The sequence below is a fragment of the Scatophagus argus genome, chromosome 21, assembly GCF_020382885.2.
Source record: "Scatophagus argus isolate fScaArg1 chromosome 21, fScaArg1.pri, whole genome shotgun sequence".
NCBI classification, from domain to species: Eukaryota; Metazoa; Chordata; class Actinopteri; family Scatophagidae; genus Scatophagus; species Scatophagus argus.
Window position 1 is genome coordinate 2499808 of NC_058513.1, and position 24916 is coordinate 2524723.

At 40.6% G+C, this 24916-nt stretch overlaps 1 protein-coding gene across 1 annotated transcript in view; it reads left to right on the forward strand.

The window, feature by feature from the left end:
• Nucleotides 1-12771, forward strand: part of ca10a (carbonic anhydrase Xa) — a 211992-nt gene extending 199221 nt beyond the window's left edge. Inside the window, exons 6-9 of the mRNA XM_046376937.1 lie at nt 5868-5940; nt 8575-8729; nt 9055-9229; nt 11327-12771. Coding sequence (XP_046232893.1) covers nt 5868-5940; nt 8575-8729; nt 9055-9229; nt 11327-11349 — 426 coding nt within the window. The 3' untranslated portion in view covers nt 11350-12771. The remainder of the gene's footprint in view (nt 1-5867; nt 5941-8574; nt 8730-9054; nt 9230-11326) is intronic.
• The last annotated feature ends 12145 nt before the right edge of the window (nt 12772-24916 follow it).

The window sequence follows — 24916 nt, forward strand, 5'->3', positions numbered from 1 at the left end:
CTCCCTCTGTGTCTTTGCTTGAAATCTTTTAAATGTTCAACTCAAGAATTCACAACTCACAATTAGCAATCCAATTATCCTACAGAGCAAAGCACTGTGCTTCTTGGCTTTGTGTCAGCAGTGGTGGCAGTACTCCCCTGCCTCTTTGTTGTGTATGAGAGGTCTCCATCTTGAATGAGAGGCTCAGAGATCAAAGAGGCAGCCAACGTCCTTAGCAATGTGCGCACCAAGCCTGAAAATTTCAGCTGCTAACTCCTAATTAGCTCCCCAATGTCAATGGGACCATCATTTAGTCTTGAAGAGACAGAGGAGACACTGACCTAGGTCAACACTCCTCGACTCCCCCTTCCAACTAGGAGGGGAGAGTGTGCTGGAGGACAGATGAGAGAGGAGCTGGAAGTGGAGTGCAGCAGGTGTGATTAGCATATACCCCAGCCAGAGGAAATGGCCCTGTTTAGAAATCTGTTATTTGCATCTTAAAGGTTCTAAAAAATAGAGTAGTAAAGTTAGGAGAATTCAGAAATCTAAGTCCCATTTATTTTATGACACCTAGCACACTCCCAAGGACATTAAACTCACCCAGTTGAATCTGAATAAATGGCTAAAGAAGCCTGCAAATTTAAGGAGAGAATTCCAGAACTTTCAACAACTAGGAAGTAACGCTGAGTGTACACCTTATGCACCTTATGCAACCTAAACATTAGCTTCAGATTTGTTGAAACTTGATAATCAGTGGTTTAAATTACGCCACTTTCACATTTCACAGTGGTGAATTGTTCCCAGCTCAACACAAAAAGCATTTACAATTTGCTGGAGCTCAGATGTAGAATCTTCTAACATCTTGTAGCTACAGGAGCCATAACTATTCGATACTGTAGTTCTGTAGAGCCATAACAAAACATACGTAGCTAAAAATACATTTTTAACATGCAAATGGTTATAAAGCAAGATAATCTTGTGTTTCTATGTTGAAGAACATACTGTAAAAGGAAAACTTTCAAATACAAATTTATATTTAAAAAAAAAAGAAAAAAGTTTGAGATTCCAGTGGAATCTTCCACTTTGCAACTTACAGAGGGAGGACATTTTCCAGTATAAATTCATGTTTCAAAGTGGTCTTTTACTGAAGTTTTCTTTTGCTGATGGCATCAACGTTCTTCAATACAGAAACACAAAAGGCACCACGATGTCAGAGAAAATTCAAAACACAACTTCCTAAGAAATGTAATCTTAAACTCCCACTCCTTTTTAGCAGCAACAGAATTTGAAACTCAGTAATTGGATGCCTCTTGTGAAAAGCACATCAGAAATCATAGTTCATTTCGTTGCTTATGTTTTCCTGTGCTCAGACTCATTATCTTATTTTTCAATACAGTATTTTGTACCAATAATTCAATTAGTAAAGCTTTACGTCCATCTTAGCCGTGGAAGATCTCCAAGTACCAGTTACCCAACATTACCTAATCAGAAAATGAAAAAGACTTCCATGTCAAAAACCAGAGGCACACACAAAAGCTGCTTTGCAACTTTGCTACAGTAGGGATTATTGGTGGTTTGTGTTCTATACAGTATTGTCATAATATTGTACCATTGGCTGTATGTAAAAATATACTACATGGCAGCTACCCAAAAGTAAAGCCAGAACACGTTGATCCCCCCCTTCATGTTAACAGATGTGTCAAGAGCAAAACTAAAATCCATCCATCCATCCATTTTCTATACCGCTTATCCGTCAGGGTCACGGGGGCAAAACTAAAATCTCGAAGTAAAGAAAGTTTATTCCCAAAGTGTTAATTTTTCTTATAAGTTTTAATTAGCTTAGGGGGCTAAACATCATTATTGACAGGTGAGTGATTGAGCCAGGCTAACGTATGGGCCACCACTACACCACTGCTCACTGGCTCCAAATGACATTGTTAGTGCAAGGTGGCTGCATTTTTGTACAGTTGTAGGATATGGAGAAAAAGAAAAAAGTCTATTTTGTAAAGCTTTAGTTATTGGTTTCCAATTTCAGCAAGATAAGACTGCACTTTTGTTTAACTGCCCCTAATGTAATCAGCAGACACAAGGAGAAAATGTTTCTTCCAACTCTTGCCAACAACCAGTAGTGACTGATTCTGCCCTTTCTGGTTTAATAATAGTAGTACTAATAGTCATGTGAAAAAAATACCAAAAATGGTCCCAAAACCCTTTCCCAGTGTTATATTGAACCTTTTTTATTAGGCTATGGATAAATACTCTAGCATGATATTCTTTACAACATATTGCAGCAGTACTAAAGCAGTGTTGTCCAGTGAAGACAATTTTGTTAATGCCCATATACGGAAAAAAAAAGGTTTTTTTAATATCCAAAGAGCTTAAAAAGTCACCCTCACACACATGAACTTACCTGACACCCACTGACACACCCACCCAACTGCATTCCGACTGGTTACCTGTTAATGTCTCTCCTCTCCCACTGTTTTAAGCATCACCAGGTCAGACTCTTCAGTAGTAGCACTGAGCAGACAGGTGATAATTAACCACATTTTTCTCAGAGCAGAAGCTTGAATTTCTCGCTTTTCAGTGACTCATGCATTCCAAGGCTTTTTGAGATTTCCGATCCTATCACTGTGACTCAGAATGCCAGGAAGGGCCCCCATTGTAGGGATGGAGTCGTGAAGCACCATTAAGGACAGCAGTGGGTGACTGCAGCTATGTGGCTACCTTGGTGGAAACCAAACAGAGACACAATAGGGCAGACTTTTACAATGACTGCAAGGCTATTTTACTCAATTGATTGTAGATTGATGTAACAGTAAAAAAAAAAAAAAAAAAATGTAAATCCTCACAATGTACCTTGTGCTTTTCTTATGTCTTATCGACAGTCAGCCATATGGTGCTAAGTGTGTACCCTTCTTGCACACCTTGTGCAGACATTCCTGGAATAGAAGAGACAGGTTGGCTGTATCCCCTCAGGTGCATTTCCAGGAAAACGATTAAAATGAGAGAGTAAGAAAGTAGGAAAAGCAGTGAGCTGCGTTAGTGGCTGGTAAAGGCATAATGCCTGACTGGAGAGCACAGGGAACAGGTCAAAGACTAAGTAATTTAGGTTGCGGAGCAGTGAGAGGAAGGGGAGGACAAGCACATCTCTTTTTAATCACTTTGCCCAAAGACATCTTGACAATTAAAGCTGTAAAGACCAACTAGCATAAGTGAGCAATAGATGGAGTGGAGAGGAGGGCAGAGAGGAGTCAAAGAAGGGCATGGGTGTGGACATGATGTGTGAGGTGCTTCCCTCAGCTATTAGCAAGCATGTCAGAGCGTGGAGCTTCTCTACACTACTTATACAATGGAGCCAGCCAAGCAGACAAGCAGTGGAGTGAGGAATTAAAAAATGGCTCCACAGCTTTTGGTGGTAGTTAATGTGCAGTGTACCCTTTGACATCTGTGACCAACATGCTTAACATAAAACACCACTTTGTTTAAGCTGAGGCACAAAAACTGCATGGGAAGCAAACACAGACTTGGTGAAAGTCATGTGTGTGACTCCACCTGTCTTTGGAGTGTTTTGCTCTGATCATCTGATATGGACATGATTGAGCTCGCACTGGAAGAACATTAAAGCCTGGTGCATACCATAAAGTCTGTATTTGATGCCTGGAGAATATGGCTGGGCTCTTTAACTAGCCCTGTGTCGTAGGACTTACGTCCACATTGACCATTCTACAACTCACCACTTTGTCTAATGTCAGTGACATCACTCAGCTGATCCAGGGTTGATTTCATTGGTCCAACTTAATTTTGTGACTCAGTACAGCTGATCTGCTTCAAGTAGATTTATTAAAACCTTAGGGATATAACAATGCTGCCTGTCATTAGCAGAATGTGTATCCAGGGCAACTAATGGAAAATCCACACAATAATCCTCCAGCCAATTACATTGGAGAGCACAGCAGATGTTATTTTCCTGTTATGCGTCTTCCATTATGACCACCCCTCTTTTCACCATTTCGCTGCTCACTTGCTGTAGCTGTATGCTTTGTAACAGCTGTTGGAAAGAAATGTCATCTTAATGCTTATCTGCTGTTTTTTCAAGCAACCACTGTATAGGAAATTATAAAATGTTGAGCAACTGGTTTCAAGCAGGCAGAAAACCATTTGTACATCAGTGAGCCAGATGGCTGTTAGTGTGGTGTAACAGTTTAGTTATTTACTCCTCATCAATTAACACCAACACTTACTTGTAGGACTTGACAATGTGTTTCAGATCATCACAATATATTTTTGTGTGTAATGCATGCATGCAAAATGTATGAAAAATCTCTGATAAAATGCAAATCAAGAATATAAATAACATGTAACGGTCAAGAAATTCAACATCATTACTGTGGTTCATTGGGCAACCATTCACAGTAATGAAGCACTTCTTTGACACAAAAAAATGTTGCTGATGAACAGGCAAGGAAACATCTCCATGTCATACAAACTGTGTTTGAAAATTAGAAAAACGTCAATGTTATTTCTGGGTGAAAGGGTTGAATGAATAGAAAATTTAAAAAAAAAACATAGATTCAGTATCTTGACGGCAAGGAAAAGAACCCAAATGCAGACACAGCAGCAGAGCAAGTCGAAAAACAGGTTCACAGAACAGCATCATGAAAGCAGTCCAAAGGGGCAGTTTCACAGGGGGCAGGTCATACACAGGCAGTGGGTTTTCGGTATAGGTAACGTTTCAGAACAGGCAGGAACAGCTGGGCTACAACAGCAGTGTAACAACAATGACAATGTGAAAGAGGGAAGAGAGAAAGCAGCTGGTATCTGTAAGGGAAAACATTGGACTGATGGACCCCAGGAAAGAATCAGGGATTGGTGTGTGGACTGGTATCACTGGGGTAGTTTTCTGGAGGAAATAAAACTTCAAAGAAAATCAAACAAAGTTTATTAGCAAAAAAATAGTGCGGTCAGATTTGTAGTATCATAGGAAATTGTTTAAGATGGGCATTCAGGGGCTTGAGAACAATCTACTTCAATTGTTCATAGAGGCACAATATTTTTGCACTGAAAGTGAATAAATGATAATGGTGAATGATCACCCAGATCAATACCACCATCATGTATGTACCCAAAGCACACTGGAAGGAGGCACAACAGCTAGACTGATTCTGTCTGAAGTTCAAACATAGGCCATACACAAAGCAAAATATATACGTGGCCATTTGTGATATTATGTGCAGGCTAATCATGCACTGGCACCAGCTAACACACAGTATGAAAGAAGAACTTGAAAAAAGAAAAGGAATGGCTGTATTTCCCCAAATACTTCTTCCTTTAACACGACTTTAATTCGCGGTTATTTGTTCACTTTTTATATGACTGTTGCGTTACTGTTGCATTTTTCTTCTTCTCGAGTGGAAGATAACGTGCAGATAGGACACACACAATCTCGTGACATTCATCTCTGAAAGAAGAAAACTTGTTTTGATCCATTCTAAAGTTGTATTAAAACAATATCACAATGTATTTTCTATTTAAAAAGATGGATTATGTTTTTGCCATGGCAGCAGTGTGTGTGTGTGTGAGCTGTTTTTAATGGTTTCCTGAAAACAGTGGGAGCCTTTGTTTTCCAGAAGGCAAAGCAGCAGTACAAGAGAGTGTAGGCGCTTCTCACTGTGTGAAATACATCAGTGGGTTTTGACATTACATGGGCATTAAAGGTGATAGATTAAACAATGCACTTGCTTTATCCTCTAAAGTACTGACCTCAGTAGATTAAATTTAGTTTCATTTTAGATGGGCTCTCAATTGAATTAAATGATCAGTCTTTTTTTTTTTTTTTCAAATTTAACCTCACCTTTCTTACCTTCTCTGTCTCTCTTTTAATGCAGATTGCTGAGACGTCAAACTCGTTCCTGAATCGAATGCTGAACAGAGACACCATCACAAGAATAACATATAAAAGTGAGTTTTGTTGCGCACTAATCTAAATGTCTAAACATCTGTTCCCTTCCTTCTTTAGTTACTGTTGGTAGACCTGTTAAATTTTCCTTTCCGCAGGGCAACTGTGCTGTTAGTGACTGATTTACCACTTGAAATTCATCAGTAATATTTTTAACAATGGGTCCTTTATTCGTCACGGGAAGATTTTATGAGCTAGCTAATTAAGCTAATGTTAGCCATAAGCTCCTTGACATTACTTTAGGCTCTGGGTTCTCCCTGTATTAAACATGATTTATGAATGGGGTATACACTATATATTATACAGATTATCTTCCATTGTTTTACCAGTTCTGTGCCCTACATTATACCCAGTCATTTTCATGTATTAAGTATCTTTAAAATGCGCTGCAATTCATTTTTGACAGATAATCTCCTTTTGGCATGTTTTCGCTGCCTGCTCTACTTCTCCTCAGCACACTGTCTTCTTCTGCCTTCCTTCACAGCAGCAGAGGGGTCTCCTACCCACTTCTGATTTTACAAATGGTTAGATCTTGATATATTTTGTTATACTCTCCAGTGCTCCAACTTCCCTGGCTCAATGTTGTTCATGGCAGCGATGCAAATATATATAATAATATACATATTTAAAAGAAATTTGAAACTGCTTGTGAGGCCCCTGGTAGGCCCAAGACTTGAGCCCCAGTAAGACTATACTAAAAAAGCAATCCCATCTTTGCATATATAGTATATTTACTATGTTCATATACATGTAAACATGCTTATTTGTTTCTCTTTCTACAGCCCAAGACATCTTCAACATAGCTTGATAGGCCAGCCATATTAAAAGCTAGAAAGCTACAACCTAGCAATTGCTGTTCAGAGTGCTCAGTCATTTGTTCAATGATCAAATTGTTTTTTTTTCCAATGAGTTCTTTCCTTTTTTTGATCTTTTAAATCATCATTGCTTCACTCCAAAGTGGTATTAGAGGGATGCTGCAGGACGGGGACGGTGATGGGAATTCCTGATAGCTGGAGGAGGCTGTTGATAAGGCAGCATGTTAGGCAGCAGTCGACAGCTGCTCTCCAGAGGTTTTTCTCTACCAGGCTGCCATACTGGAAGCGCAGCATCGGCACAGAGATCGCCCGGGGCTATCGTGAAAAAAGACACAAATAATTGGTTTAATGGGAGGGGGAGCCGAGAGTGGCTGGATAAACGCATTGACCCCTTGTGGCTGGGAGGAGTCTCAGAGGTACCAGGTGAAGCATCAGCCTGCAGGCTAGGGGCGAGGAGGTGGGGGTTCCTACAGGTCCAACTGGATGAGCTGAGGAAGAGCATGGATTCTGACGGCTGTCAAGACTCCCTCAGATGCACCTCACACATGATGTCTCACACACACATGCATTCACAGTACATACAACACTCCTACATGCTTATGGAGCTCAGGTCCATACTTCAGGTCTATACTCACATGCAAACACAAAGACACATAAGCACCATCTAAAGAGAATTATTTATTTCAATCACATGATCAAAGACATGCAGCAGAGCTTCTCTTCACATGCTCATGTTGGAAGTGGAAAGATACAAGCTAATACAGAAGCTTTTTATGGGGATTTGCTCAGATTAAGCCTATCATGTTGTCTTTTGTTCGAAATATTTATTTTTTTTGATTCACACTCTTTACAAGATGCATTAATACTAATGCAAAGCACAGCTGAATTAGCATTAAACCTGGCCAAGCACAGTGACCTCATCACAACAGGCAGTCCATTTACCAACAGTGGCCCAGAAGATGACAAGTTATTGAGACTGTGCTACTGCAGTGTGAAGAGGACAAAAGAGAGAGCTGCATTCTGTCTAATTAGCATCCTGACAGTGTAGACAGTTTGAATAAAAGAACTTTTGTTTTTTTGTGCTGCAACACCAACAGGCTGTCATTCACAGTACAGTAAATGATATGTGAAATAAGAAGTGAGAAAATTTTGAGCTCAGTCCTCGATGAGTAAAGGAGGGGGGGGGGGGGGGGGGGGGCAAACAGATCCTCATCTGCCCACTAAGACAAGGATCTGTTCAGTAAACTCACAGCTTCTACAGATTTGGTGACCTGATCCAGCCTGTGATGAGAGTTAGCAACGAGATCATCTCTGGGAATGTCTGAAATGACTTTATTGGAGTGTACAAATTTGTAAACAAACAAGCAAAAAAAGAAAGAAGGAGTAATTCCCAACATGGAATGAAAAATCAGGTATTCACCGTAGTTATCTACTGTGTGATCTGATGCACAACACTCCTGAATGCATACGTGTAGCTGGATGTTGAGTTAAGATTTCAATTGTAAAAGTCCTATTGTGGCTATGTATATCGCTTTTCTAAACTCTGCTGATTTTGTCGCTGCAAAATTTGTCCCCAGGGAAATCTGAGTGGGCACAAGAGATTTAGAGACAGCATTTATGAAATAATGTTAAAACAAGCCTAATTTTTACCTCTTTAGGCAATTTTTGTGCCTACATTACAGCATCCTCTGCTGAAACATCAGTGATGGGGACACCAGTTCGGACTTTTTAACTCGAGACTTGACTTGGACTTGGTGATTATGTCTGTGCTGTGAAACATTAATAAAACCCTCTTGTTTTTTTCTGCTTTTTTTTCTACAGATGATGCATATCTCCTGACTGGCCTGAACATAGAGGAGATTTACCCAGAGACAAGTAGTTTTATCACATATGATGGATCAATGACCATCCCTCCATGCTTTGAGACAGCCACATGGATCCTGATGAACAAGCCAGTGTACCTCACACGCATGCAGGTGAGCCTCAGCCGCCAAGCAAGACCTGAAACACAATTCCCAAAACTCACTGGGGATTGTCTGTCTCAGCTGAAGATTTTCTCTCTATCTATTGTTCTGAAACATGTCAGCCAGGCACCGAGGCTTTTACTCTAAAACTTTCTCAGTTCTTCCTTTGTCTAATCCTCCATACAGCCCTGCCTGGAAAATAATGCAGTGGATCAAAATGCCTGGCTCACATTTCCATTATGCTTTGGCCAACTTTTTCTCTTCTCTTCTCTTCTCTTCTCTTCTCTTCTCTTCTCTTCTCTTCTCTTCTCTCTCCGTGCCTCTGTCTTCATTCAAGATGCACTCCTTGCGGCTGCTGAGCCAGAACCAGCCATCTCAGATCTTCCTGAGCATGAGCGACAACGTTCGCCCGGTCCAGCCTCTGAACAACCGCTGCATCCGCACCAATATCAACTTCAGCATGCAGGGAAAAGACTGCCCCAACAACCGGGCTCAAAAGCTCCAGTACCGAGGTAGAAATGATCTTTTTTATTTTCATATTCATATATGTATCAGATAAGAGTTATAGCTTGAATTGCAGATTCATCTGTGTTTTTATTGGTGTTTTAACACCATATTGTCACAAAGTTGTCACAGAGTTTTGCTCTAAGGGAAAATTCTGGCGTATTACATCTTGGGTAAGACAAAGCAGCAGTTTGGAATGAAAACGTTGATCAGGACAGCTGTAAAGAAGCCAGCACTTTAGCCAGGTTATCTGAACCGCTTTAGTTTGTATAGCACTTTACATGAGCCAAGAAACAGTCCAATAAATTTTGGTTCAGATCCAAGTCACGGGATAGATACACAATTTATTTTTCACATTCCAGGACGAATATTCAGTTGGGGGTTGGCCCCTCCTGGCTCAAGATAGCAGTGGTGGTCCAGTGAATGAAGAGAGGGAGTGGCATCAGTGACAAAAAGAACAAAGGAATCAGAAAAATAAGTCCAGCAATATGGCAACTTCCAGCAGTGATTATGTGTGATTCCAGACAAAATGTACATCAGACATTTATTATATGAAAACCACTATCAGGAGAGTGGATCATTAGCCTCTAAGCTCTCATGGTGCCCTTCTAATTACCAACAGTGCCCATAGAATATTGGACAATACTACATAAATAAGACCCAAGCTGTAATAAACCAGAATAAAAATTTAAAATGCACTTCAGGAGAAGGTCTCACTTTAATTCTCTTTGGAGGTATTGATTTACTGAGCAGTCCCTGCAGCTAATATCCTTCTGCATTCAAAACTACTTACATTTAGTGAACTTCTGACAAGCAACTGACAAGATATAATTTTTGGGTGAGCATGATAAATTGTTACTCTCAGATTCAGGGGGAATATCAGCTCCCAAATGCCCCTGAAGTAATTTGTTTTAGATACGACATCCATATAAATTTCAGAAGATTATTTCTTGATCTACTATCGCCATTATAATTAATAAACGCAATATCAAATTTGAGCACTGAGCTGGGACTCAGCTCATGGCTGATAAAATGTAGAGTGTAGATTGATGTGCTGAGAAGAAGAGAGGAGGGGGAAAAAAACGGGCATTAGAAAGTAAGATGGCTGGACAATCAGAACACCTGGGAGGTGTCGCTACAGTCTGTCATCTTCTCCACTCTGTTTCAGACAGTATACCTGGCCAGCCGCTGCATGCAATGTTGAATTTCACTTCTGAAGCATAAATACATTAAAGACAAGAGTTAGCCCCAGTGCCTGCTATATTTCTTTTTGCTCGGGATTTACTGTACTGTGGCCGACACACACCATGATTGTCTTTCTGCCTGCATATCTCTCTCATTCTCTCTCTGTTCTGCTCTAGTCGTCCCCCCCTTCCCTGTTAAAAAAAAAAAGAAGATGAAATTGTTATTCTGAGCAGCAGCTGTGAGGAGATTTCAACCCACCGAGACCCGCAGAGAGCAAAAACGCAAAAACACACAAAAGCAGACCTGCTTATTTAATTGTTCAGAGATTTGAAAACCTTCAAGATAAATTGGAGAGGTGGAGGGGGGGGTATCATTAAAAGGGAAAATACTGCTCCTTGGTGATTTGTGTAAGGTCAACCTTTAGAGCAGGAGCAACAAGACACACTACTCCCCTCCCCAGGGAGGTGATCATCAGGGTAGCTGAATGGGAAATCAGGAAGATTTAGGGTTTTTTTTTATTTTCAACATCTGATGAAAGGAAATATGATTATGATAACACACTCCAACAAATTCCTTCTCTCGCATAACAACATGGCACCTTTTTATTTAAATCAAATTACAGTGTTTACTCTTGTTCTTGGCACCTCCTCGTTTTGGGTATAATTTTCTGTCAAGGCTGCCACTCAAACATAATGGCACCAATTCAGCCCTCTCCCCCACCCACCTACCGCCGCACACCCAGGCACATTCACTCCATTCACTCGAGTGCCATTCCTTTTAAATTGTATTTTATCACTAAAGATGAAATATGGCGTTGGGGGAGGGTGGGAGGGTGAGTAATGCCAGAGAATAGTTGAACTGTGGAGAGTGCCGCATATATAAATCAGTATTCTCACTCCTGTCCTTCTCCTCTCTTCCAGTGAACGAGTGGTTGCTAAAGTAGCCTCCCTTGGATGAGCATGGAGATGAGTGTCAGAGATGGAGAGCGGGACGAAGGGAGGCGGGAGAGATGTGAAACCGGGCTTAGGGCTGCATCTCATCTAAGATTATTTCATGGCATTGTACAAAGACGAACAACACCGGACATACGAATTAAGGAACTTTGCGTTGCGAGCAAAGAGATTCTTTTCATACATTGAGAACAGTTTGAACCCTCGATCTACCACATGCAAACAAGCCCTTTCCCCCCACTGTACAACTATATCTACATGGACATTTTGATACCAATACTTTTTTTGGGAAAATACCAAAAAAAAAAAAAGACACTTGGAAACAAATGAAAAAAAATAACGTGGAAGCATTTATTTGATAGCCTCCCAGCCAAGTAGGAAAACGTTGGGACTTTAAAGCCTTTGTACATAAAATTGTAAGTGGGACTAAGTCACTGACCCCCATCCCTCTGGTCAAGGCAAAGTGGTGAACAGCACTCACAAGGACATTTCATTACAGTCACAAAACAAGGCATGCAATCAGCAAAAACCATGAAGGAGGGAGCACAGCCTTACCTTGTCATTTTCCAAAACTAGTCATGTCATGGGAGATGAGCAGATATTTACAGGCTTTCTTAAGGCCTCAGAGCAACCAGTGTCTTGGCCTCGTTTGTACATATTATAATTATCAATACTGCAGAAAAATGAATATTTAAAGAAAAGTAATGAATTAACATTCAAAAGATATATTAAGATGATTTAAAAAAAAAAAAAAGAAAAAAGACAAAAAGTTGAGAATTTTAAAAAGCTTGGCACACTTTGAAGTCTGGAACAGTTCTCAGTCTGAGCTGATGCCTTTTTTTTCTGTTTTATTGTTTACAATGGTCATACACTGTGTTTGAGTAATGTTATCAGCCCAATAAATGTGTCTGGAAAGTTCACTTTGGAAAATGCTTCACTATATGAGGATCTGACTTATTGTACCTGTACCTGTTTTGTACTGTTCCATATTAAATGTGTTGATATGTCAATATTCCTCCTCATGGGCATGCTCAATAACACTGGCATCACAGAGGAAGCATTGCTCAGAGATTACAATCACAGATATCAGGGCAGCGTTTGCTTGACAGGGCCTGTAAATGAATGGCACAGGACAGATTACAGTCTGGTTTTCTTTCCTTTGTTTGCGTGATACAGCTGAAGCTTATCAGCCCTGCACAGAAGAAGCTCAGGGTTACCGTGACCTGTCATAGTCTTTCAAATCACATCAGCGGTCATCGGGGGGAGTAGAAGGAGAAAGGAACCTCCTCTCCGATATGAGTACACGACTAACAAGGTCAAATATACGGTGTGGTTCTGCCCACAGGGAGCCGAGGAAAAAGTCAGCCTTGACTTCATGACTGGTCTACTTGGTGGTTACAGAAGGTCAGGACAAAGAGGGGTTGCATCTCATGTCAAAGAAACAAAGCAATAAAATGTGTAGAACATGGATGGTTCAACCCCAGGAACATATTTCACTTCTCCTTCAAGGTCAGTGACAGAAATGTTGAATAAGAGGCAGTACTGAATTACAGACATAGGTGGAATTAGACCAGACACGACATCCGGATAGAAGGCCCTTTTCTGTTTCAGTATATCAACACCCCTGGGCACAAAGCCAACTCCATAAAGAAATGGTTTCCCCAGTTTGGTGTGGAAACACTTGACTGGCCTGCAAAGAGCCCTGACCTCAACTCTGACCAGCACCTTTGGGATGAGTTAAAAACCCTGACTGAATCAGGCTTTAAAGTTGTAATCCTTAAGATTTTGGCACAATTTGACTTTGCAACCAAACAAGCTTTAGTTGTCTTTATTAAGTTAAATATTAACAAACACTCGAGTATTTTTACTGTGCTTTATGCTTCTACTCCACTAGTTACTTGTTATTTTGCAAATTTTCATTAATAGGCCTAATACTAAATATAATCTAGGAATAATAATGTTATCGATAAAGCTTTGTTGATTCCTGAGGTGAAGTTCCCAACCCATCCTGAAGGTAAACTACATAGTGGTATATAGTATATATAAGTAGTTAAACCACCTTCACCCTGCTTCAGCATTTAAATGGTCTTATATATTGGTATAAAGATATATTGATGGGACTTTTGTACTTTTACTGAAGTAAAAATGTAGATGTTTGACTTTTACTTGTAAGAGTATTTCTATAATACATTTTTACATGCAATATCCAACAATGTAAATACATTTAACATCAAAAAAAAAAAAAAAGACTTTCGCACCTATGCACACCTGGCTCCTCACTACATGAAGGGAGCATGACTCAGAAAGTTACAAAATTGAAGGTAGCACCTCCCCATGATGTCCCCTATAAGTGTAGGGAGACCTTTATTCACACAGTGTCACTGTTTGACCTCATTAATGCTCTTGTGTGTGAATGGGAGCAAATCTCTGCAGGGATCTTTTGAAGTCTTTCAGAGGACATGTTACACACCCATCACATGTGGGTGAAACATTGGAGGTGCCATCAGGGTTATTCTATTAGTTCCTAACTTTATTTTTACAATATTCTTAACAGGCATATTAGATTTATTTAAAACAGTTGGCAGTCTGTAAACCTGCAAACACAAGCTCCTTAGCATAGTGCAGGGGCCTTCTAAATCTCTTCTAAATCTCTTAGTGGTCCCAGGTGGTGTACACTAAATGCTTTTTCAGAGATCCGTAGCAGTCAGTGGGTTCTTGAGGTTTTGGGGTTGTTTTCTCGTCTCAAAATGCTCAAATTTGATGAGATTCACCACAGCAGGAATTATTTATCAGAAGCAATGAAAATGATCGATAGGTATTCGTTTAAACTCAACACTTGAACACCGCAACATGTCCAGATCTTGATAGATTTTTGAATCCAGCCTGGCCTTGTGTGTAAGTGATGCACCCAGCCCTGTGTTGTCTGTTTCTGTCAACAGGGTCCCGCTGCATCGATCCCTCTCCCCCTGCCCTCCTTCATTATCTCCCAATCAATTCAGGATGCCTCTTCTTGTAGCCCTGATGTGGAGAGAAATACTGCCTCAAAGCATGTGGGAGTGCGTGCACATGTGCGTTTTCTATTTGCTATCTGATCTGTGCTTTTTTTTCTGCAGATCTGTAATGAAAAGATAGCAGGGGGTGGGGGTGGGCTGAGGAGAGAGTTCTCACAGGCCACCAAAGCCCAAGGTTATGGAGGCCATTATTCTACCTGATGTAGGAGATGCAGGATTGAGCCAAAGCTAGAGGACGGATAATAAATACTCCAAATGATTCAATGCTCCACACCCACCTCCACGACCACCACCAACCACCTACTCCAACTCACCCTCGCTCCACCACATCCCAACAAATAATAGGCTCGACCCTTATGACTCTGCAGTAGATCTCTCGAGACTTGGCCGCTATCTGGCCCTGCCAAAAGGAATGAATGTTACGAGGTGTGTATAAATTGCTGCACTCAGATGTTCGGGGGGGGATATTGAATGATATTACATTAATAAGAGCGTAATAAGGCGATGGCACGCGGGGAGCCAGAGTGGAGCTGAGCAGCTGCCGAGCCAAATCAAAAATGTGCAAATCTCCGTATGTGTGTTGACTCTCGAGACACACCCGTCCAGATGTGTTTGCAGCAGTGGGGCTTTCAATCAGGCCTGCTGCAGTGGAGTCAGACTTTTCTCCTCGATTCAATTAGGGGAATACTTGAGTCAATGCCTCTGGAAGTGAAGGCGCTTGATATCAGTTACACCGAGTTGATTTTTTAAAACCCTCATTTATCTAGAAAGATTGATAGGACATTTATGTTCTTTTTCCCACCAACAATTGTCTTCACACTCTCGATGTCACACACATTTATATCTGGACGCTGGCCAGTACAACAATTATCTATCGATGTTGGCCACTAGGGCAGCTAACAGTTAAGTGTCTTGCCAGAAGGCAGCTTGATTACAGTGGCTGAGAGAAGAGCTCCCTTTTTCCCAGCCACTTACAAAGCCCCTATTCCAAACTCAAGGACTTTCAATGATGATACACAGGAATTTTATTTTTCTTATTTTGAAACCTAGAAGCAACTAAGAAAGTACCTCAGTACCTACAGTACCTCTTTGCCTGTGAAAACACTATAACCTGGAGGAGTTTTGTTATAAACTATACAGTACTTCTGCCAAAAAGACAATTTCACACACCTGAGTCTTGATGACAGCGAAGTTTTGGAGTTTAAAATACATGAAGACTCAAAGTCAGGATGTCTCCAAGAGCTCTGCTGCTTGTATTTTGACTCAACTTTAAGGAAGCAAAAAATACTACTCTTAATCAACTCAATAAGAGTAGGCCATCCTGCTGTCCTTTTAGTGTCCAGTCAACATTTACAAAAATCAGTTAATAAAAGTGACATCACTGGTGCTACATCCATGTTTTTAAACTTATTTCTCCAGGTTAAAACATTAATAACTGATCACCACATTCATTTTGGACTCAGTAAACCTTGGATAAAACTTTTTATTTATGCAGTCTAATTATTTAAAATTACAAGCATTAAAGGGTAATTTCAGTGTTTTTCAACCTGAGCCCTATTTTCCCATCTTTTTGTGCGTAAGTTACTAAGGCTGACAATAAACTTTAAAATTGGTCTGGTAGTAAGCAACAATGTTGCAGCCGGCGACTGTACTGTAATTTCTGGGGTAATTACTCACTATGTTCACTCACTTAAAGTACTTTTTTGCCATTGACAGGCTAAGATTGTTATTAAAAGGCAGAAGACAGAAGAATAAAACTCTTTTCTGTCTGTCGGTCCTGTCTGTGTGTTACCAAGTCTGTTTCTGATTTGGCATCAAAGAGGACTCTAAACAAGCAGACAAAGGACACAATTCAACAGTGAAGTAAAGTATTTTAGTGAATATTTTACGAATAGTGTACCGAGCAAACAAAAGAGGAAATAATCATGAGAACTAAGAACAAACTTGCAGGGTCTGGGCAGCAGGTGAGTCTTTTAGCTTGTAGTGCACAACAAAGAATTCAAACCAGCAGAGTGAACTTCAAAGGGCAGGGAAGTCTAAGATCCAATCTGGAGACAGAGCTGAGCAGGGCAGGCTGGAGGGTGAATCTGAACAAAGAAATGGTGATTAGTCTCTCAAAAAACAAGCAACAAGAAAATGCAAAAGTAAGCTTTATAAAATACCACAACAGATCTGGTAAGGGTGGGGCGAGAGAGAGAGACAGAGAGAGAGAGAGAGAGCAGGTTTTAAAAACTCTACTGGTAAAGGTGAGTGATTGAAGGCAGATGAGGAGCAGGTGTGCAGGTAGGTAGCTGATAGGTCACAGGAATGAGTTCAACCAGCTCTGCTTGGGATTGGACAGGCAAGAGAAAAACCAAACAGACCAATAACAAGGGACTGGGGGCAAGCGAGGGAGAACAGAACAGGAAACGAAGGCACAAAATAAGATAGTAGAAGATCCTGACAAAGTCACTCTAAAGAAGAAGTCTTGTTCTTGTTTTTGCTGGAGTTGAGTTGTTGCAGAGAAACAATATTGAAAACATTAGTGAGGGACGACAGGCAGAGGAGGACAAACCGGCTGCTGCAAAGCCACGAAGCTCGAGAGACTGGTGGTGTTCCTGTGGGTGGTGTTACCCCATGCCCACAGAGAAAGACTGCCTATGTTGTAAAGAGTAGGTCCTAAAAAAAATTGCTGCATGCAATAAAACAATCAAAAGCTTTTGTCTTTTACACTGAATTTTCTTCTGCAAAGCTCAATCTGCATTGAATTAAAATAAGCACAATCATAAACACATTTTTTTTAACACATATGCGCATTACATCATTTGCAAATAAAGTGAGATATAAGCATTATGTATGACATATATGCAAAAAGTCTGACATATATGAGCTATATATAAGGCATATGCACCTGACTGTGACATATATGTGGATATATATATATAAGTTATATATGACCCATATATTTCCTATATATCCACATACATGCACATATATGACCCTAAATATGGCATACAGGCAACATATATTCTGCATATATCTGGATATATGTTCATATATTTCATTTCCATGTGGGCAGTGTCACCACATTAGAGGGCCCCTCCCCCCTCCTATCAACAGGGCTAAGCTGAACACATGCTTCATGTGCCTAACGAGGCTTCTCTTTGATCTAGTCCATACAATATATGCTCTCAGTATTGGACCAACTTTAAAAGTAGTTGTCTCCATTAGTCACATGTACACAAAGATATGGGAGGACATTCCAGGTTGAAAAATACTGAAGTTATCCTTTATGGGTTATGTAGAAAAAGTATTCAGTCAAGTCAAACAGTTGACTTGAACAGCCCCACATGAAGGCATAGTCACTCTATATGTCAAACTCTGACGTAACAGGAAGCAGGGTGATACAGTATTATTTAAATATGGGGATTACGACACACATTCTGTCCTGGAAGACATTCATTTTGCACTTAGTAGTTCTGAAAAGTGTCAGAAACATTTTGTCAGGAATGAAAATGAGAGATAAGTTCAAATCCTCCCTCCATCCTGCCTCCTACGCCAGCCACATTGTGAAGTGGGAGTAAATGTCAAATGTCAGTCGTTTTCTGAAAGAAACTGTCACACACAGCCCCAACAATCAGGAAGATTTGCTTTAGCAATCCTGCTGCTTTGAGATGGATGGTTACTTATAAAATAGCTTTGAATGGTTACATTAACTAAACACTATCAAAGCATCCCAATGTGTTAAATCTTCACCAATAAAGAGGCAAGGAGCCACCAGTAACTACAGACAGGATTATAAAGGATGGACGGATGTATTTAGTGTAATTCAGTTGCAAATGTTTCAGTGCTTATACATAATGCATAAGTGCAACTTGGAAGCAACGCTAACAAAATAAATATGCTATATTTAGACGTGTTGGGTACACTGTAGTGTACTACTTGCACTGAACTGCTTACTTTTATAATTACATATTCATCAGGCTTGTTGAGATGACTTACTAGTGAACTGCACTGCTGTTTAGAGACAATTAGTCAGATAATGATATTTCAGTTTTGATTGGATGAATTTACCCCACTCAAACATTTCACACAAAGTGTTGAGAGCGGATAAGCTGCTATAATCTACTTATTCCATAATCATCAGCCTCTTCTGAGTCCTCCGAACCTCTGAGAGGCACAGAACTCATGCTGGACTAACATCACAATGTCTCACAGGATGCTAATTAATTTTACCATTAATGTATTCTCAGTCCCTTTGCGGCTGGGTTATATTCAGACTTCCCTTTATCCCCCAAGACAGTCTTATTACATATTGTTTCTTTAATTTGTGCATGGTGAATTTTGTTCCTACATTGCAGGGGTCTGGTGGTAGTGTGCCATCACATAATCAATCACCTGAGATCTAAATTTTAGAATCATGATAGCACAGAACCTTAATACAATGAAAATACCTTTAAACAGCAGATTAGTTACATTTGGATAAAACACTTAAAATTAGATGCTGACATGGATTCAGCAGCATATAAATAAGTCTACTGACCTTTTTTTTTTTTTTCTTTCCCAAATGTTAACACCCAGTCCACCTTATTAAGACTGGCATTAAGATTATGGACAAAATAGCAAATAGCACAATAGTGAAGGTCTTTATATATAAAGGTCTTTAATCAATAAAGATCTTTGCTTTGATGCAGTTAAATTACATTTTCAAAGGCTGCTACACAGGAGAGTCAATTTGCAGGTAACAATGACAGACATCTAAAACTTATCACTTTAATGTGGAAATTTCCACAGCCTTTAAATGTAGGCTATTTGCATGGCGTGGGGGGCGGTTAAGGGTACAGTTTACACGTACCCACGTTCAAGATTCATTGTTCATTTATTTGTTACACTAGGTTGCACAGCAAAAAAAAATGCAAGTTGTCATCCCTTTGTAAGAAAAAACTATTTCGTGCAGTAAAATGAGGAGGATCATAACTTGAGGTGTATGTGGGTCTATGTGGGTATGTATTCTCTGACAGATCGTCAGACAGCTGGTGACATCACATTCAGCACTCTAACAAACGCCTCATAAATGATTACAGCATTTTTGGGAAATACACACAGGTAGTTGAGCTCCCATTCATGATGGATTCAGTGTCTGGGAAAAATAGAAAACTTTGTGTCATTCTCACTGAAGAGTTTTCGCACATGGTTTTGACCTGTTTTTTGCACCTTTTTTTAACTAATTTAACTTAAATTAGTTACTTGTGTTACATAGATCCATTGCTTAGTTAACTATAGTGAAAACAGATACAAACAAACAGTGTACTGAACATTTCAAACTAGCTCAAAAATTTGCGTCAGTGTTAGCGATGGGGGCTTATCTGGTTATCTCCAACTGACTGATTTCATAGCAGTCTGGTTTTCCCATTTTGTCAGGCTCATAATACAAATATCAAACTGATATTAATATTCTCTCCTGCCTTGTTTTTGTTCCATGCCTAAGTCCTCCTCACACAACAGTCTTCAAAATGCACATCTTTTGGCCTTTGTTGAATATTTTCAACTCACAAAAATACGTTTTCCATAGACTTTGTATATAATCGTGCAGCGTGAAAGATCCGCTTCACATCTGGTGTGCACACAAGGGAATTATTATTTTCACACATTACAGCTGGAGAGATTTATATAAAAACAACAACAACAATGGGAACTTCATATATTTAGGGCTGACAAACAGTAGCATTAAGATAGACAGCAGGGCTACAGCTAGCTGCTAGCTCAGCTACAGCACCTGGTTTGCAAACAGAGACTTTCTCAAAGGGACATAAATGTGCTTCTAGGGACAGTCAAAGCTCCACCAGACTCCCTGTCTCTCCAGCAGAGACACACACAGTCTGTCAGAAGCTTCTCATGGCTGGTTAGCTCTGACCACCAGCTCTACGTCTCTGTCTGTGCAGGCTACACTGATCTGTCTCTCTCATGTCCCCTGAACCCCCCCCCCCCCCCCCCCCCCCCCCTTGCATAGCCACAAGGTCACACCTCTTACAATCGCAGCCTCTCACTCCTCCGTCTTGAGAGAAATCTGGCGAGGTTTGGGAGTGCAGAGTGCAATAGATTACATCATCACCTCTGCTACTGTTAAGGGAAAAATGATGCAATTCTGTCATCATTTTACATGTAAACACTGACAAAAAAATATCATATTTCCCTATAAACATGTAATACATATCAATACATTCATACTTCACCTGAATTGGATGAGGAGTTTTCATAAAGGATTTATAGTCGGCCATAACACGCACACACACACACACACATCATCGCCACACAGAGCAACGCGATGTTCAGAAAAGCAATTAAAATCCACTGGTATACCTGACATCATTAAGTACGTGTTAATGTCCCATGTATTTTATTCCAACACCAGGCTCAGAATGGCTCACATAATAACGTGATGCTTCATGTATGCGTTATATTGCGTCATTCAGGCATAGACATGGTACTGAGTCCAATTCACACATCATCTTTTCTTCGCTTCTGCCTCCACAGATGGTGCAGGATATTTTGAGTGTCACACCGCATCCACAGGGACAACCAGACTAGCCCATAATGAAAACACTGGATCATCTCACTGGGCTCGTGGAGTAAATACGGTCCAAACTAATGCCACATTTGTGGTTTGTCCTTCAAAACGTCGTGTAAAACACATGTAATGGGTTATTACACAGAGTCTGTCATCTCCTCTATGATTCACACACACATAGACACACAGCCTTTAGATCTCTGAAACAAGCCTGTTCTGTCGTTGCGTGCCATAAATTTCCTCCAGTGTGTGCAGCTGTTTTAACAGCTCAGCGAGTGTCGCTGGCCTGCTAGTGACCAAAGGTATAAAGGCTGCAGTGGGGTAGTGAAGCGTGAGGGACTGCTGCCTATATTATGACCTCTCTCTTTCTCTCTGCCTATCCTGCTTGCTTTAAACTGGTTTTATTAGCCAACAGATGGGGTGCCTTCTCTTAGCTGCTTAAATGGCAGTAGCCTGCAGCTACACAGAAAATGCACATCTCCTGTGTGCTGTTTGGTTTTAACACCTCTGCTGAGGACGGACGAACAGAGGGACGGGGTTCATTGAGCCAGCACGCCTGAAGGTCTGTTTCGCTTAACATAGACATTTCTTGGACATCAAGCTGCTCTGCAATCTCATTGTTGCTGTTAACAACAGGTGTGATTGTAAGGGTCCTCAGGTACTTGCTCAGCCTGCAGTGCTTGCAAATTCTGCATTTCTAATTTCGTGTATGCTTTAAATATATTTTATCCTGTTTAGCTGTCCCTGTTTTCTGTTTCTGATCTGCTCCTTTTTTAATTTGATGTCGATGCTGCTTGTTGCTACTTGATAATTAAGTCGAAACCTCCTCCTGCTGTCTTTTAAATCTTAAATTAATGTTAAATCTTAAAATAAGCACATTTCCACTGCATGAATTTCATCAATTGAACATGTCATACTCAGCACTATGATTACTTGTTATTCATTTATTCATTTGGAAGATGCTTTTGTCCAAAGTGACGTACAAATGAAGTTCAGTCCGAGCCACAGTGGATCAGGCAGAAACCTTCAAGAATAAGAGCTCCAGCACTCAGGTCCGCTTCTCACCTGATGTGTTACAAGGCTGCAGGTGCATGTAGTAACACAAGGACCTAATAAATGTCCATTTTTTTGAGAGAGGGACACACAGAGAGAAGGATGAAGCAATAGTAAATGAGATGGAGCAGGTTGGGTGAGTATTCAGGGTAGGTAGAAGGCAGATGATAGTAAGGGACTCACCATCTGAATTGAATTTGGTGACTCATTCCACCCCACATTGAACACAAAGGAATAAAAATATGACTTTTGGAAAACCCAATTAAAATACTATCAAAAGTTAATCTTAGTGTCTAATAGCTAATCTGTGAAGCATTAGTAAATGAGATGCTCTGAATCTTTCATTCAGAAAATAGTTTTAATCAGTTAGATATTCATGAATTGGCACAAAGTTGTTGCTCCTCCTTAGCTGTTCCTTAGGATTGTGTGTAGCCTCTAAACTAGCTAAAAAGATCTACCTCAAAGTGAGATGTACTGCTCACGCAGCCCTACAATTTTGCAAAGCGATCTCAATATTTAAAATGTTATTTCCATTTCATAGAAGAGGCCCTGGTACACGACAGATACCAACCCGTAATGTTAAGGTTTACTGACACATCCACACTGTAGCACAGATCCACAGCTTGAGGTCAGCCGGTGGACAGCGTGTCCTCAGAAGAATGAATAATTAAGGAGATACTGACCTTATCGTTACAGGATTGCCAGCAGCATGAAAATGGTCTCTTGATTTCTTATTTTATTACCTGTTTCTCTGTTCTTTTTTTCTTGAAATCCAATTAACAGAAGGAAGGAGCTCTGTGGCACCATGCACATCAATTATTCATTGTGGGTTTTTTACAGCGGATTCCTGGGAGTTCCTGTGAATATTAAAGACCCGGGAGCAGCCGACAGACCAGATGTGTTACATCGCTCTCATCTGACAGACCTCTCTGGGATTGAACCAGTTCCTCCTCCTCTCATCGCTTTCACTCTCTGAATGGCCACCTCTGCCAGGCAGCTGTGAATTCTGAAAGTTTACCTTATTCTTGTTGATCAGTGACATCAAATGCTAAGGCTGAGAGGCAGCTGGATCTGAAAATGATTCGCGGGGCTGACACACAACCACACACTCTCACCTAGGGGCAATGCAGAGCAGCCAGTTAACCTAATGTGGAAGGAAGCCAGAGAACCCAGAGAAAACCCACACAGACAAACTCCACACAGAAGGGCCCAGACCGGGATTCAAACCTGGAACCCCCTAGCTGTGAGGCAACAGTGCTAACCACTGCACCACCCTATGAAAATCATGATTAGAGTGAAAACAACACTTTTTGAGTTCAGTTGTTCTCCAGGTGCTTGCATGATTGTTTAACAAATTAGTTTCTATAGTAAAGGCTACGTAACTGTCAAGCATGTTGCATGTCTGACTTCATGCAAGAGAAGGTTTTGATAAGCGCCCTGTTCTGCAGTGAATTCCAAATGCATGTGGATTGCCTCTAGTTTATTATTTAAAGTGATGGCGCAGAGCAGTACATGACTTGTGCATCTGCAACACGCTGCCTTGACTCATGTCTGCATCATGTGCTGGCTTGTTTGCTGACCAGCAGTCTCTGGATAAGCCAAGCATCAATTATGTAGCTAAGTGCTTGTCAGGGACAGTAGTTCCTTTAAGTGTGGTTGGGATTGTTTCCAGCTGTGTTCTTGTCTTAGAGTGACCGGGACAGCAATGTCACGAGCATGCTGAAAATACTGTACTGTTTCCTGCTTACACAATCATTAATTTGACTGGATTAAATTCCTGTCCAGTGTAGTGGTATAAAGACTGCCGGGTGGATGTTTCTCAGCAAGCTTTATTTTTCAAGTGTAACTGGACATTCTATCTATATTATTACTGCAGAACCCTGCACTTACAAAACTAAGGCAAGAAGGGCAAATACAAGCATTATAGTTTGAAGCTTTGGGCTGCTGACCAAGCTGCTGTATTTGACATTGATTGTACCAGTCTAACAACAGTTGAGCGACAGATTCTGCTGGTTCCACTTGAACAAATGGTAAAACAGGTAATAATGATGACAATTTGTAACTTTTGTTAATGATTATTTCAAAGGGTGGCGTGTGGTTGCCTGTCATAGTATAGCAATTGGTTCCATTTATATTTTATACCTAAAGTATGTTGAGGGGAGATTTTGAGCATATTCCAATACTGGGGAGATATGTCTTTTGTGTTCTAATAAAGATCTGGACCCAAATAACAACACTAAAGGCACTGAAGTATCAAATGACAATCTTTACCTAAACTCAAAGTATGAGAATCAATATTTGTTGTAATAAAATAACCAAAAATGCCTCAAATTAGAGGAAAGTGATAGGTGAGTGCTAGCTGTCTCGGCAAACGATGCGTAGGTCCAAGAGAAAAGGTAATCCAGGGCTGATATCCAGGTAGTGAAGCCAGGAGAAACACTGGGGTGAGAGCTGGGTAGGGTAGGCAGAGACAAGAAGATTAACCTGAGCACAAGAGACAAAATTTTAGTTCACAAATTTCCACAGGGACTAATACAAAATTGAAAACAGGCCGGACAAGTGTGGCCCTTGAGTGACCGTACAATCTGGCGAGGGTGGAATGAAAAAGCCGGCCCTTGAATGCAACAGGAATGGGTGGGGCGTCGGCTGAAGACGATGCAACACATCTGCACAGATGAGTAGGTAGGAGCTAAGTGGGTCAGTGCTGTCCAGCTCAGCTCCAGATTGACACAAGGACACACGCACAGGCAGAACAGACAGGGACAAGGGGAAAGGACGAGTAGGAACACGAAACCACAAGGACTAGCAACAATAAACCCAACAGCTTCTCTCCCAATATATTACGTAATACAATTATTGTCTTGTCACTCATACTCTCAGAGTGAAACTTCAGCATGAGATAATTATTTCTCTAATTAATTCCAAAATGGTCCTCATCTGCTGTTTTGT